The sequence below is a fragment of the Grampus griseus genome (assembly GCF_964374135.1).
Source record: "Grampus griseus genome assembly, chromosome: 1".
NCBI lineage: Eukaryota > Metazoa > Chordata > Mammalia > Artiodactyla > Delphinidae > Grampus > Grampus griseus.
Window position 1 is genome coordinate 164262776 of NC_139017.1, and position 12519 is coordinate 164275294.

General features: G+C 41.5%; 1 protein-coding gene across 12 annotated transcripts in view; it reads right to left on the reverse strand.

The window, feature by feature from the left end:
- Positions 1-9126, reverse strand: part of SRRM1 (serine and arginine repetitive matrix 1) — a 29724-nt gene extending 20598 nt beyond the window's left edge. For 8 of the 12 annotated variants that reach the window (XM_082680356.1, XM_082680352.1, XM_082680355.1 and 5 more), the window contains exons 1-8: positions 8995-9126; positions 6299-6388; positions 5868-5990; positions 3568-3738; positions 2807-2922; positions 1303-1506; positions 646-840; positions 237-356 (exon numbers count right to left, since the gene is read on the reverse strand). In XM_082680356.1, the coding sequence (XP_082536482.1) occupies positions 237-356; positions 646-840; positions 1303-1506; positions 2807-2922; positions 3568-3738; positions 5868-5990; positions 6299-6388; positions 8995-9015 (1040 nt within the window). In that variant the 5' untranslated portion in view covers positions 9016-9126. The remainder of the gene's footprint in view (positions 1-236; positions 357-645; positions 841-1302; positions 1507-2806; positions 2923-3567; positions 3739-5867; positions 5991-6298; positions 6389-8994) is intronic. The other 4 variants (XM_082680349.1, XM_082680348.1, XM_082680347.1 and 1 more) reach the window with 1 other exon arrangement.
- Positions 9127-12519: the final 3393 nt, after the last annotated feature.

Below are 12519 nucleotides of genomic sequence, written 5' to 3' on the forward strand. Positions count from 1 at the left end.
TAATTTGTTTTTTATTTTCCAACACTAGACTAGTGTTATCACTGCACAAATAACAGCATTACATCTCAAATGAGGTATCTCTTATTACGACATTACCTATTATTACTCATGAGTTCTTTTTTTCCAGGGGAGCACTAATTCAAAGATTAGCCTAAAACAAACATGGTGTACTTTTGTACATCTGACAATTTCAAACTGAAAGAAACCAAAAAAACAAAGAATCCCAAAACTCTCACCGTCTCACTGGAGATCTACTCCTTCTGTGCCTTGGTGGAGGAGGCATTCGTCTCGGTGGAGTTCTTCTTCGAGGAGATGGCCGTCTTCTTGGGCTTGGCCGCCTTCTAGGTGAGTATGATCTGCCATAACAGAATTAGAATCTGAGTAAATCATGAGCAAGGAATGAATTCCTTAAAATAGTTTTCTCGACAGCTACATTTAAAAAATGGATTTCAAGGGACACAATTTTCTACTTGTGTAGAGATTTTTAATGGAACCTAGAAAGTGTCCCTAAATTGTTGCTGGAAATCCAAAGCGTAACATTGGTGCTAAATGTTTTCCACAGCTTTGATATAATTTACCTAATTCTACCTAGGAGAGTAGCACATAAAATCTAAGATCTATGCAGATCTTAAAGCCACTACTCACCTTGATCGGGATCTATGGCGCCTTCTCGGTCGAGTATGAGAAGGAGAGCGAGAACGTGTCCGGGATCTTGACTTGGAACGCGACCGAGATCTTGGTCGGGTCTTCTCCTTTTCCTTTTCCTTTTTGGAGTTTTTCTCCGGAGAAGGTTCTTTAGGCTCTGGTACTGGTTCAGGCTTGGGAACTTTCAGGATGTCACTGTGTGGGGGGAGAAAAAGCTTATTTTGTGCCTTTTCTATTCAGACTCCTAAGTCTTAATACAGTAATATAAAAAAGCTGTTTCTTTAAAAAGTTTTCAAAATCCATGAAGACATCTAGAAAGATATATACACACCAGTGAAATCCAGTGAACTAACAATTCTAATCACATACATTTTTTTAAAAGTGCAAAGCTGTCCATAATAGTGGGGGAAAAAAGGGCAAGTTACAGTATATAAAATATCTGAAGCAACACAACCAACAGATAGCAGTGGTCACCTTTGGGTCACCTTACTTATACTCCCCTATACAATCTGAATTTCTTTTCAACAAGCCAACTTTATAATTTAAAAAGTCTACAAGTAAAACAAGTATTTTTTTTAACACACAGGTATCATATTTACGGTCACTTAGTAACAGCCTAAAATTGTGATATTTATAAATGAATTTTTATGTACTTGCCTAGTAGAAGTGGCCTCTTGTACTGAAGGTTCTTTTACTTTCACTGATGGCTCTGGGAGCTCTGGAGTTTTTTCCTTCTTCTCTGGAGCAGGGGAAGGACTCCGGCTCTTGGTTCTGTGACGGGGAGATCGAGAATGACTGCGCTTTCTCTCTCTCCTGACAGGGGAAGACCGTCTTCTAGGGGAAGGAGATCTGGATTTGCGTCTAGGATGAAAGTAATTTTTTTTCAGGTTTTTTGAATAACGTGGACTGGGGAAGACGGTCAAAAGGAGAAGTGAGATTAATCTTTTTAACTACACTATTATTGTTTATATCTGAGAAGTTCCTTATGGAAATAAGATATCCTATCACACTTACTTAATAGGGAAAGGGCCAAGACAAAACCAGAAAAACAAGCAAATGAAGGATAACAACATTCTCCAGTATACCAGTTATAACAGAGGAACACATTGACGTAGGACTCTAGATTTAGGTTCTCAATCATTCCCAGAGATGAGAAGACCAAAGAACAACTTTTCAGAGGAAGCAGATGCATAAAAGGAAGGAAATATATAATAATAAGTCAAACCTTAAAAAAAACAGAGTTTAGGTGCAGACAGATCCCACCAGAGTTCATCAGGTAGAGTCTAGGTATTCCAGAAAAAATGACTAGTGCAATTAAAGCAAAATGTTCTTCAGAAGAGGATAAATATATCAAACTTGCGTAAGATAGCTTTTTTGGAAGAGAAGCTCCCTTTCCATTTCAATAATAGTTTCCCTAACCTGAAGTAAAACAGTAGACCTGGTTCATCAACAAACAGTTATCATTATGATTTGTGCATAACTCTAGAAATACTGCTTCCCTCATAAGCAGCTTTTAAAATCAAGTATATAAATAAAGGGGACAAAAATATTACCTCCTCTCTTTACTAATTCCAGCACATTTATGAAGAAATTAGCAGAACCCTAAAAATGAAAAGCCTAATGGAATTCTCACCACTCACCACAAATATAAAGCTGAACTGTGGAGCTGAAAATGGGAACCTAACCACAGTCTCAATGGAAGGAAGAAGAAAGCAAATATCTGTTTTGGGTTCAGCACAACCATCTAAGAAACGCAGAACAGGGAATTAGGTAAGTACAATAGGAAGGGCTAGTGGGTACAGATTTCTAATTAAAAAAATAAAGAAAAAAAAATCGGAGTAAATTAAAATAATAACTCAAAATAATTTAAACTAAAGCAATATGAAAGATAAGTCTAGATTTTGATTTAGGAATTAGGGGGTTGACTAATTCACCAAGATTTTAGAGATAATTATTATAGTCAAAAGATGATCTCTCTCAAAAAAAAGATGAAATATTTTAGTCCAGAGTCAAGCCATAGCTCACCATGAAAACTGTATGATGGAAGAAATTCTCTAAATAGTGCTGTTAGCTTCCTTTTTAACTGTGTAACTTTCTGGACACAAAATACTTTAATACCTAACGTACTCATAAAATATTAGGTATGCAGATTGTACTGTACCTTCTTGGGCTTCGAGACCGCTCCCTCTTTTCTCTGCTGCTTTCTTTTTCTTCCTTATCCCTCTTATCCTTGTCTTCATCTTGCTTTTTCATAGATGCCAACTTTTCTTGTTCAATCTGTAAAGATCAGGTTTTCAAAGTAAACAGTTGAACATTTGAGATCAACAAGCAAATTGAAGACTACACCTGATAAACACCAATGTTAAATATAACTGTCATTTCATCAGCCCCTGGTTTTCAGCAAGACCGTTCTTTCTTCATCCATACTACACACTTTAAGATTGGTACTGAATACTTGCTGAAAATTAATCCCTAACAGATGAACTAAAAAAAAAGTGGCTGTTTTCAAGCTTACTTTAAAAAAAAAAAATCACATTTATCTTTTGTGATTTAACATGTATTGCCTATATGAAGAGCTTGTGCTTACCTTTTACACTGTTATTAAAGTTCAATTTTCTTTTAAGCTAGATGTACTATACATACATACATATATATATACATACATATATATATATATTTTTTGTTTGTTTGTTTAATTAAATCTACCAAATCATTGGACTCTGGAACAATGACATTCTAAACTCTCTGTTTGGGTAGCGGGGTGGGAGTGGGAGAAGTAAAGAACCAAAACTGAACGTTCAAATATATCACAGCAAAGGAAAACATACTTATCCTAGCTGGGACATGTAAAATTTACAGCGTCTCAGCAGTCTGGATACTACTCTCTCAAATCAAACATTACGAAAAAGAAAAGGCCATTACCTGTCTCTGTTTTATTTCTTCTTTCTTCAGTTCTAGGAAAGCAGAAGGGATTCCAGCGATGTTTTCTTGTGCACTTAAGAGCAGGGGCCACAGTTCTCCCATAAATTCTCTAGCATTTTTTCCATTCAAAAACCCAGTCAGGTTGATTTGCATCATTTTGGAGTCTGGATTCTGCAAAAAGACATGACAGGAAGAGAAACAGGTTACTTCAAAACAAACCAACTGACCAACCTAAAACTCATTTAAATTAGTATTTTTTAAGTCTATCATAGGGGCTTAGATACATATATATTCTTTACTATTTTAAAAATAGCTTTCCCTAGTAGTTTTTCAGCAATATAATCTCTAGCACAGATTACCAAATTCTCTCTCACTCTACCAAAAGCCATCAGAGAGCCTGTTAATCCTTTGTGGATTTCGTAAGTATTTTTAGACTATGGCTGTTAGTGGGCCTTACAATTATTAACTTTAAAAACCATCATGGAACATCCACAAATTCTTGCATTTACTAATAAGGAAAGTGTTTGCTTGCCTGGAAATTTTCCCTCAATGAGAAATGGAAAAGTACATAAACTGTTCACTTCTCTCTAACACTGTAGATAGCTTTCTATAAAATATCTACTGTCCAGTTATGAAAACTAACAAGTTATGCATGCACTCTAACTTTTGAAGACTAAGCTGAAAGCCTGACTTCTACATAAGGAAAATCTATTATAACAATGCCTTGAATTCTCAACTGTCCACAAAGAGCTAAGAGGTCAGGATTTCTCAAAAATAACTGGATTTTTAAATGCTAAATCTGTTGGTCAAGCAACAAGGTCCATATAACAAGCACAGCTCAATAGCACAAAGCAAGTACAGATTCCAGGTGTCTTCAGTTTCTTCTTGGAACCTTGGGGGTTTGGAATCGCCAAGTCCCCTGTAGAGAAAGATGTTCCCTTGGCTTGCTTCCGACTCCCTACTGCAACTCAACCACCTTGAGTTTAATGTTATATCATTTATCTAAATTGCAAAAGACGAACAAGCAATAATGAGTACACAACCACAAAAAAAGAAAAGATTGTTTAAAAAAGTTCTAAACTTTAATCTCATGCTCACTACAAGGGGAATACTACCAGATACTTAGGTTTTTAAAATGCACTAAAATACAAATTAGTAAAGCATTTCTCTAATAAATTCTATCTTTAATCATCATTTAAAAAACGTTTTCCCATATTCCTGGTTTTCTAAGTAAAATGTATACATTTAAAAGGAAGCACTTTCTTAAAATTAAATAGTATTTGAAAGTATTCAAAATAAAACGTAATTACCAAATTGTATCTTAAAAATAGAAATACCTTATCAGTTGAAATGCCAACTGTTCTGTCAAAACACAAGGGCGAACTCTTTGGGAAAAGGATTAATGTAAAAGTAAATTCACATTGGTATATTTGCCAAAAGGTTATACGGTGCATCTTACTGTCCTTTGGGTTGTCGTGGCAAAATAGCGAACTATTTTATAATAAAACTGTTTTTAAACATCAATTCTATCGTCATCTCATATTATCTCACGTATGAAGAAAGGAACAATTACATTTACTGGCTCTAATAACACTGTCAATTTATTTCAGTCTGAAGTTTAACTACAATGTAAACAAAAAATTCTGTGCCTAAGATGTAAGTGATGACTAGCTGACATGCAGCTACAACTAAAAACTTTAGTTCCTTGATTATTTTAAAAACAATATCCAATCAAATCAGAATTGCCCCTCATGCTTCACATAAAAGTCCATCTCATAATAGTATTTTTAAAGAGCAGTGTATAGATTTACCCATTGCTCTTTCCTGTTTGTATTTTTTTTTGTTGTTGTTGTTGATGTTCGGCCACTTTACACAACTCACCTCCAAACACACACTGCATCATCAAGGGAGTTGGGTCAGAGCGACATTGGGACACTCACTCTGCTGTGACCTAATAAGGTGATGGTGCTATACTTCAGACGCAAGGAATAACTTCCATTTTGGTTCAGGCCTTTTAAATCATAAATCACATTATCATTAGAAAATTGCTGTCAAAGTAACTTAACATGTAACAGCAAAATTACAAACAATAAGTTTGATTTTTCACCTGTGTAGCTTTCAAAACTATGTACCTTCACTAAACTTCCAGCCTTAATAGTTGTTTACAAAGTGAATTCTTTTCACAACAAACATTGTAAAATAACCCTCCTATATTTGTACTCCATAGAAAAATTCAGTTTCCATAGATTCACAAAATTATGTCACATATTCAGAAATAAGAGCCATTTGTATATTATTACCTTCACTTCCAGCTGGTTGAATATAAACTCAATCACAACATCATCTTCAAACCCAAGGATTTCCGTTACTCGTTTTGTTATCCAAGGCTTTATAACCTCCAAATTTACTTTGCTCATGTCCACCTGATAAAACATGCAGGCAGTTATTATTGAGTACAACTTCACAACCCTAAAAGAAAGCTCACATAAGAATTTTGTCTAATGAAGTTCCTTTTGGCTTATGAAATTCTTTTGTTTAGCATGGTACAATTTAGCTCATCCTTATTTGTTTGCCCTAGTCTCTGTGTGTGTGTTGTTGTGGCTAGAAGATGGAAAATGTTTAATTACAAATGTTTTCCTTAGTATTCATGTTACAGTCCATCTCCAAAACAACCAAAATGTTTGAATCAACCGTGCTATAAAGGTGTAGGACAGTTTATCCACAAGAATACCTTTTTCTCTAGGCATTCTGCGAATTTCAGCTGCTTCAGTAGCTTCTTCTGTTTGTTGCTGAACCGATTATCCTGTTCTGCACTTGTTCCCTGCAGGAAGAGAAACACATTTCAATTAAGAGCTCAAAGTTAAATTCCTGCTTTTTATCAGCTAATGATGGCTATGACCTTTACAGCTGAAAGAGTAATCAAGTAAACAGAAACACCATCGCTAATATTCATAGGTACAAAATGTATACTCTTTTCACAACAGAGTTAACATTTTGAAAACTTGACTATTTAAAATTTACAAAACATGTGCTCACTGTAACAAGTCAAACAACATGCAGACTACAGCATAAAGCTAACACCTCCTCCACAACCAAGTTAAGTTTGAGGTGTATCTTTTTCACCTCTTTCTATGCTAATAGACATTTAAGGGTTTTAAATGAAATACAGAAAATGCTAACACATACTTTTAAACAAGACCATTAAGTTTCATCCTCTTCTGAAAGCCAGTAGCATGCTTGCAGAATTATTGTGGCAATGCATATAAACAGGGGGAAAAGGAGAAAGAACAGCCTGAGACTATGTTGCTAGTTTTCACAACTTTCAGAACTTGGAATGCAGGAGAAATATAGGTTTACCTTAATAAACTCAATTTCTGTAAAGAAACTGGAAAAATGAGAGCTTACAAATACTACATTAGGACATCAAGTAATCACTAGTCTGAGTTTTGTCATTCCCACTGGCCCAATTAAATACGGAAATAGCTGGGTGTGATATGAAATCTACTGATTGGTTCACGGATTTGGCCACTGTCCCTTGGAAAGTGGTCAAGAAAATTCTTTTAGGAAGGTAAAGAACCTGTATTTGAATCCCAGCTCTGCCACTACTTAAGCCATATGACCTCAAAGTTACTTAACCTCTCCAGGAATGTTTCCTTACTTGCTAAAAACTGCCTTGCAGGGCTGTGTACATCAGAAATGATACACATATGGTAACTGGCATGTGGCAGAAGTCCAGCAAATGAAAGCTACTATTTCTACCTTAACTGAAAAATTCAGTTTACTACCTGAATGACAGTGTACTAAAAGGATAACTGCCCTAATATCTTTTAACTCAGAGCTTAAATCCAATCCAATCAACTCCTCTAGGGAACTGTAGGCAGTATATAAACACTGCACCCTTTTCTTCCAGATTTTTACCAACACTAAAAGCAAACCTCGTTTTTAAATTTGTCAGCCATCTTGCTCTTTTTCTTTTGGAATTCCTTTCCATAGGAAATAAAAAATCAAAAGAATAGGCTATGTTTCAAAATATTCCATTCAGACTATAAGAAATATTGAGTATTTACTACAAAATACTTTGATAGAAATTACAAAATGGAGAGTTCATCTGCAGTGTGAAAATTTGATAAACTCAATTGAAACTATCATTACATAAATAACCATAGTACTGTTTGCATAACCTAAGAACAGTCAAATAACTGTCTGCGTTAAGTCAAATGCCTGTAATAACACTCAAAACTTTAATGAAAACCTAGTTAGCACATTTAAAGTCAACTGAAAAGGAATTTCAATGCTGGTTTTGGAGTGTCTAGAGCTATCTTTACTAAAGTCCCGGTCTTCCCCTCTCCTAACTTTTCCTTTAAGAACACACATACAAACTGCATATTATATGCTCAGAGAATGGAAAAAGCCAACTTACATGACATATAGATTTTGACTTAGACCAACTGGTCTCTATACGGTCCGTTCTGCATTAAAAAGAATTTGCAGACTCTAGTCCTATTAGTGTCACTTGCCCACCCATCTAGATCTCGACTGGGTGCTCATTCCCTACAGGAGTGAAAAAGGGGACGAACAGGCTCCAGCACGCGCCCAATAAAGCACGGGCCCTCAGGGGCAACTACAACGAAAAAACGTCCCCGTCTGCAAGTGAGGCAACTTTCCTCCAGCGGACTTTCAAAAGAGTAAAACAAACGGGGAGGGTGAGGGGTGAGGGACGGTGAGCGGGAAGAAGAGTTGATCCACCCCATTCCCCCGCCTCCATATACGCACATACTTTCTGTTGCACCCTCTGCCCCGAGAGTCTCAGATTCAAACGTTCTAACCACAAATTATCGGCGTTACCCTCCCTGAAGGGATATCAAATTGGGCGGGAGCTCCCGCGAACTCTGACCCCGAGCCTTCGCGAAGGCGTAGACCAGGAAGGGGGGGGGGTCGGCGCCCGCTTTCTCAAGAAAAGCGGCTTAACGCTCCTTCCGGTCCACGCTCTCCTGGGGCGGTACCCCCAAACCCGTCCTCCCCAGGACCCTGCAGCCGCCGGTCACCTCAGGGTTTCCCTCCGGCCTCCCCCCAGGGACTTCCTCCTCGCGGGTCCGCTAGGCCCCAGGACCCGGCGACGCGCACGGCTCGGCCCGCAGGCCCCGCCAAGCAGGCGGGCGGGCGGCGAGGTACCGCTTCGGGCCATTCCCGCCGCCATTTTCCGGCGACCGTCGCCGCCGCGTAGTGGGGGACGATTCCGGAGGAGGAGACTGCGCAGGGGCGCACCGGTCCCCGCCGTAGGGCAGAGGGGAGCGTCCGTTGGCACCAAGGATCCTTAGGATCTTCGAAGCTTCCGCTCGCTGGCTACCCCGTCCCGAGCTCAGGCCTCCTTTCGGGCCTTACCGATAAGCCCCTCACCTCACCCCAGATCCCCGCGTTCCCACTTACGCGGAAGAATCCCGCGTCCATCTTGCTGCCTCGCTCGGAGATCGCTCCCTATCCCAAGATGCACCGCGCCGCCGCGACGGAGGGCGGGACCGGCAGGGAAAGCCGAGCGCCGGGACGCAGAGCGCGCCGCTCCACCCGACCCACCAGCCGACACGAGGCCGCGCCTGCTCAGTGTGGCGAGCGCCCGGCACGCGTGCGCACGCGCGTTCAAGTAGGCGGGCTGCTACCAGGCTCAGAACCTCCCCAGTGGCCAGTCCGGGAGGAAAGCCTCGCGATCGCAACCAATGAGGGGGGGGGCGGCGGGGGGGAGACAGAGATAGAGACAGAGAGAGGACAGAGAGAGAGCGAGAGAGACAGAGAGAGAGAGAGAGACAGAGAGAGAGAGAGAGAGAGTCGTCGGGTCGCCCCGCCCTGCGAATCCTTTTGTGGAGCTCAATCGGCCTTGTTCCCGGAGCGTGAATTGACCCATCCTTCCACCCGTAGTGGCGGAGGCCTCCCGCCCTGGGGGACCCATGGAGCGATTGAAGAGAAAAGCTGTTACCTCAGAGTGACGCTAGTGGGGCCGCCCGTGTCGTTATGAAAGTTGTGACTGTGTTGTTTTTACGAGTTTGCCAGTTACGGAGATCGGCCCTGAAGTAGCCGAGCTATGCAGTATGAGTGAAATCTGCATTCTGGCCCTGCTCTCGGCTTTCCGTCCCGTCTCCGCACAACTCCTTAGCTTTGGGGAGAAGCTGGAACTGTGGTTTAGATGAATTTCGGTTTCGGCTGCCGTGTCCCCACGCTAGCGGGCAGGAAGCTGAGGAGAAACGTGGCCCCCGGACAGAGCCTGACGGAGAAGCGGCCTGCCTCCAGGCCTCGGGGCCCTCGGAGCCCTCGGCCTCCGCCTCGGTGGCCCAGCTCTGCCTCCCCAGCGCCCTGCTCCGGCAGCGAGGGCTCCGGCATCGGATGCCTTCTGCCAGACTTGCCCTAAGCGCTCTCTTTTTCTCTTGAGAGGGAGCATGTGACCGTTCTCTGACCATCTTTTGTAAAATACCCCCCACCACACACGCACACGCAAGCACTCTGGCCTCCCTTTCCTGCTTTTTGTTCATAGCGCTCATCTTGAAACTATGTGTTTACACTTGTGGAATACCAACTGCCTCCTAACAACGTCATAGATTTCCAGCTCAGGTCTCTCTCCCGAGCTTCAAACATGTATCGGCAGCGTCCTCCTGGACGTTTCCACTTGGATAGACGGCTCCTGGTTCCTCCTCCTGTCTCCCGAACACCCTCCACCCCGCCAAAAACCGACCCGCTCCTCCCAAAGTCTTTCCTGCCTCGGTTGATGGCAATATCTTTCCTTTTCTTTAAGACACAAGCCTTGGTTTCGTTCTTGACTCCTCTTCTTCTTATATCCCGGTTCCAAACTGTCAAGAACCCGTTCTGCTATCATCCCGCTTCAAAGCACTGTCATCTTTGGCCTGAACTTCTGCCCTGGGCTCCTAACTGGTCTCCCTGCTTCTGCCCTTGCCACTCAGCATCTATTCTAAATGCAGCAGAGTGATCCCGTTAGAAAACCTTAGGCGTATCATTCTTAAGCTCAAAACCTCCCTATTAATAGTCCCTTATTTTTCTCAGAGCAAAAGTGGAATCCGACCTGATGCTCCCCTATTTCTTCTTTGATCTCATCTAGTACCCTAACACTGGTCACTGCTTGAACTTCTTAAGCTAGCTCCTGCCTCAAGACCTTTGTAGTGGTAACTTTTGCTCTTCCCCCCAGATAGCTACTTGCAAATTTCAAGGTTTTACTCAAGTATCACTTACTCAATGAGGCTACCCTGACTGCCCCATTGGAAATTGCTCACATACTCTCTCTACATCCCTGATGTCTCTCTCTCTCTCTCTCTCTCTTTTTTTTTTTTTGGCTGCATTGGGTCTTAGTTGTGGCACACACCATCTTTTTGTTGTGGCTCGGGGGCTCTTCCTTGCGGTGCGTGGGCTTCTCTCTCGTTGCGTTGAGCAGGCTCCAGAGCGCGTGGGCTCTGTAGTTGCCGCACACGGGCCTAGTTGCCCCATGGCACGTGGGATCTTAGTTCCCTGACCAGGGATTGAACCCGCGTCCCCTGCATTGGAATGCAGATTCTAAACCATTGGACCACCAAGGAAGTCCCCCACTGATGTCGCTTAATGTACTGTTTTTCCCCATAGCATTTATCACCTTCTAGTATTTGTTTACCTATTTTTAATGTGTTTATTATCTGTTCCCCACACTAGAATGTAAGCTCCATAAAGTCAGGGCGTCTGTCTTTTTTGTACACTGATATGGCCCTAGCACCTAGAACAGTGTCTGGCACATAGTACAGGCTCAAATAAATTTTGCTGAATGAACAAAAGCTTTGCCAGAGGGTCGAAGATGGGGAAGTAACTGGTTTCCACGTAACAAGCCAGTTAACCAGATGGGACTATGAAATCACAATGCACATCTTATTACTATTCTCGATGATTCTGATTAGTCGTTCTGTTTTACCCTTCCTTCACTGTTTCTGTTCTTTTGCTGCCAATCTTGTAAATGCTGGTTTTCTTTCTGGTTCTGTCATTGACTCTTTTGTCATTTCCCTCAAAAAAGGTGACCTATCCGTCCTCTCTTGGTTTCAATTACCTTTTTGTCTCTCAAACCTGTATATATCAGGCACAGGTCCACCCCAGCCCTATATTTTCAACTTCCTGCTGGCATTCGCTTGGATGTCTGTAGGCACCTCCAGCTGAATTCATCTACCCGTCTCACCCTCTTTTCCCATTCTCAATGAGTGAGCACACGTTTCTCCTTGTCATCGTTCTTCTCTTCACACTCTATAACCATCACATCTTGCCTTTTCACCTCAGTCAACTTCTTTCTGGCCCCGTTGCCTCTTGAATTCAGGCAGTTTGGGTTATTGTCTGGATCACTGCACTGACCTATTAACCATTTTCCCTGCCTTCAGGGTTGATGTCTCCATCCTATATCCAGAGTGATTTTCCAAGATGATAATCTTGATTCTTTCACTCCCTTGTTTAAAACTCATCGGTGGCTTCTCAGTTGTCCTCCAGATAAAGCCCAAACTAGTTACTGTGACTTACAAAGTCCTTTATGATTTGTCTACTGCTCCCTTCTCCAGACTCATCTCCTGAGTTAATCTGCTCCCTCTCCCCGTGTCTCACTTCTTTTTTTTTTTTTTGCTTTAAGCTTTAATTAAATATCACCTATTTCTGTGATAGCAACATCTATATAAATAACATGAGGCCAATAAAATTGCATAGGATTCTGAAAGTCAAACTAGTCTCTATCTCCCTAGTATTGTCACAACACTAAGAAGCCAAAAGGAGAAGAAACATAGTATCAGGAGCAATTTGTTTTGTACATCTCACATGGTACAGTTTGTGATAGGTTTATGGAAAAGTCAGGTTGCCCTTCTTTTTTTTTTTTTTTTTTTTGCCGTATGCGGGCCTCTCACTGTTGTGGCCTCTCCCATTGCGGAGCACAGGCTCCAGACGCGCAGGCTCAGCGGC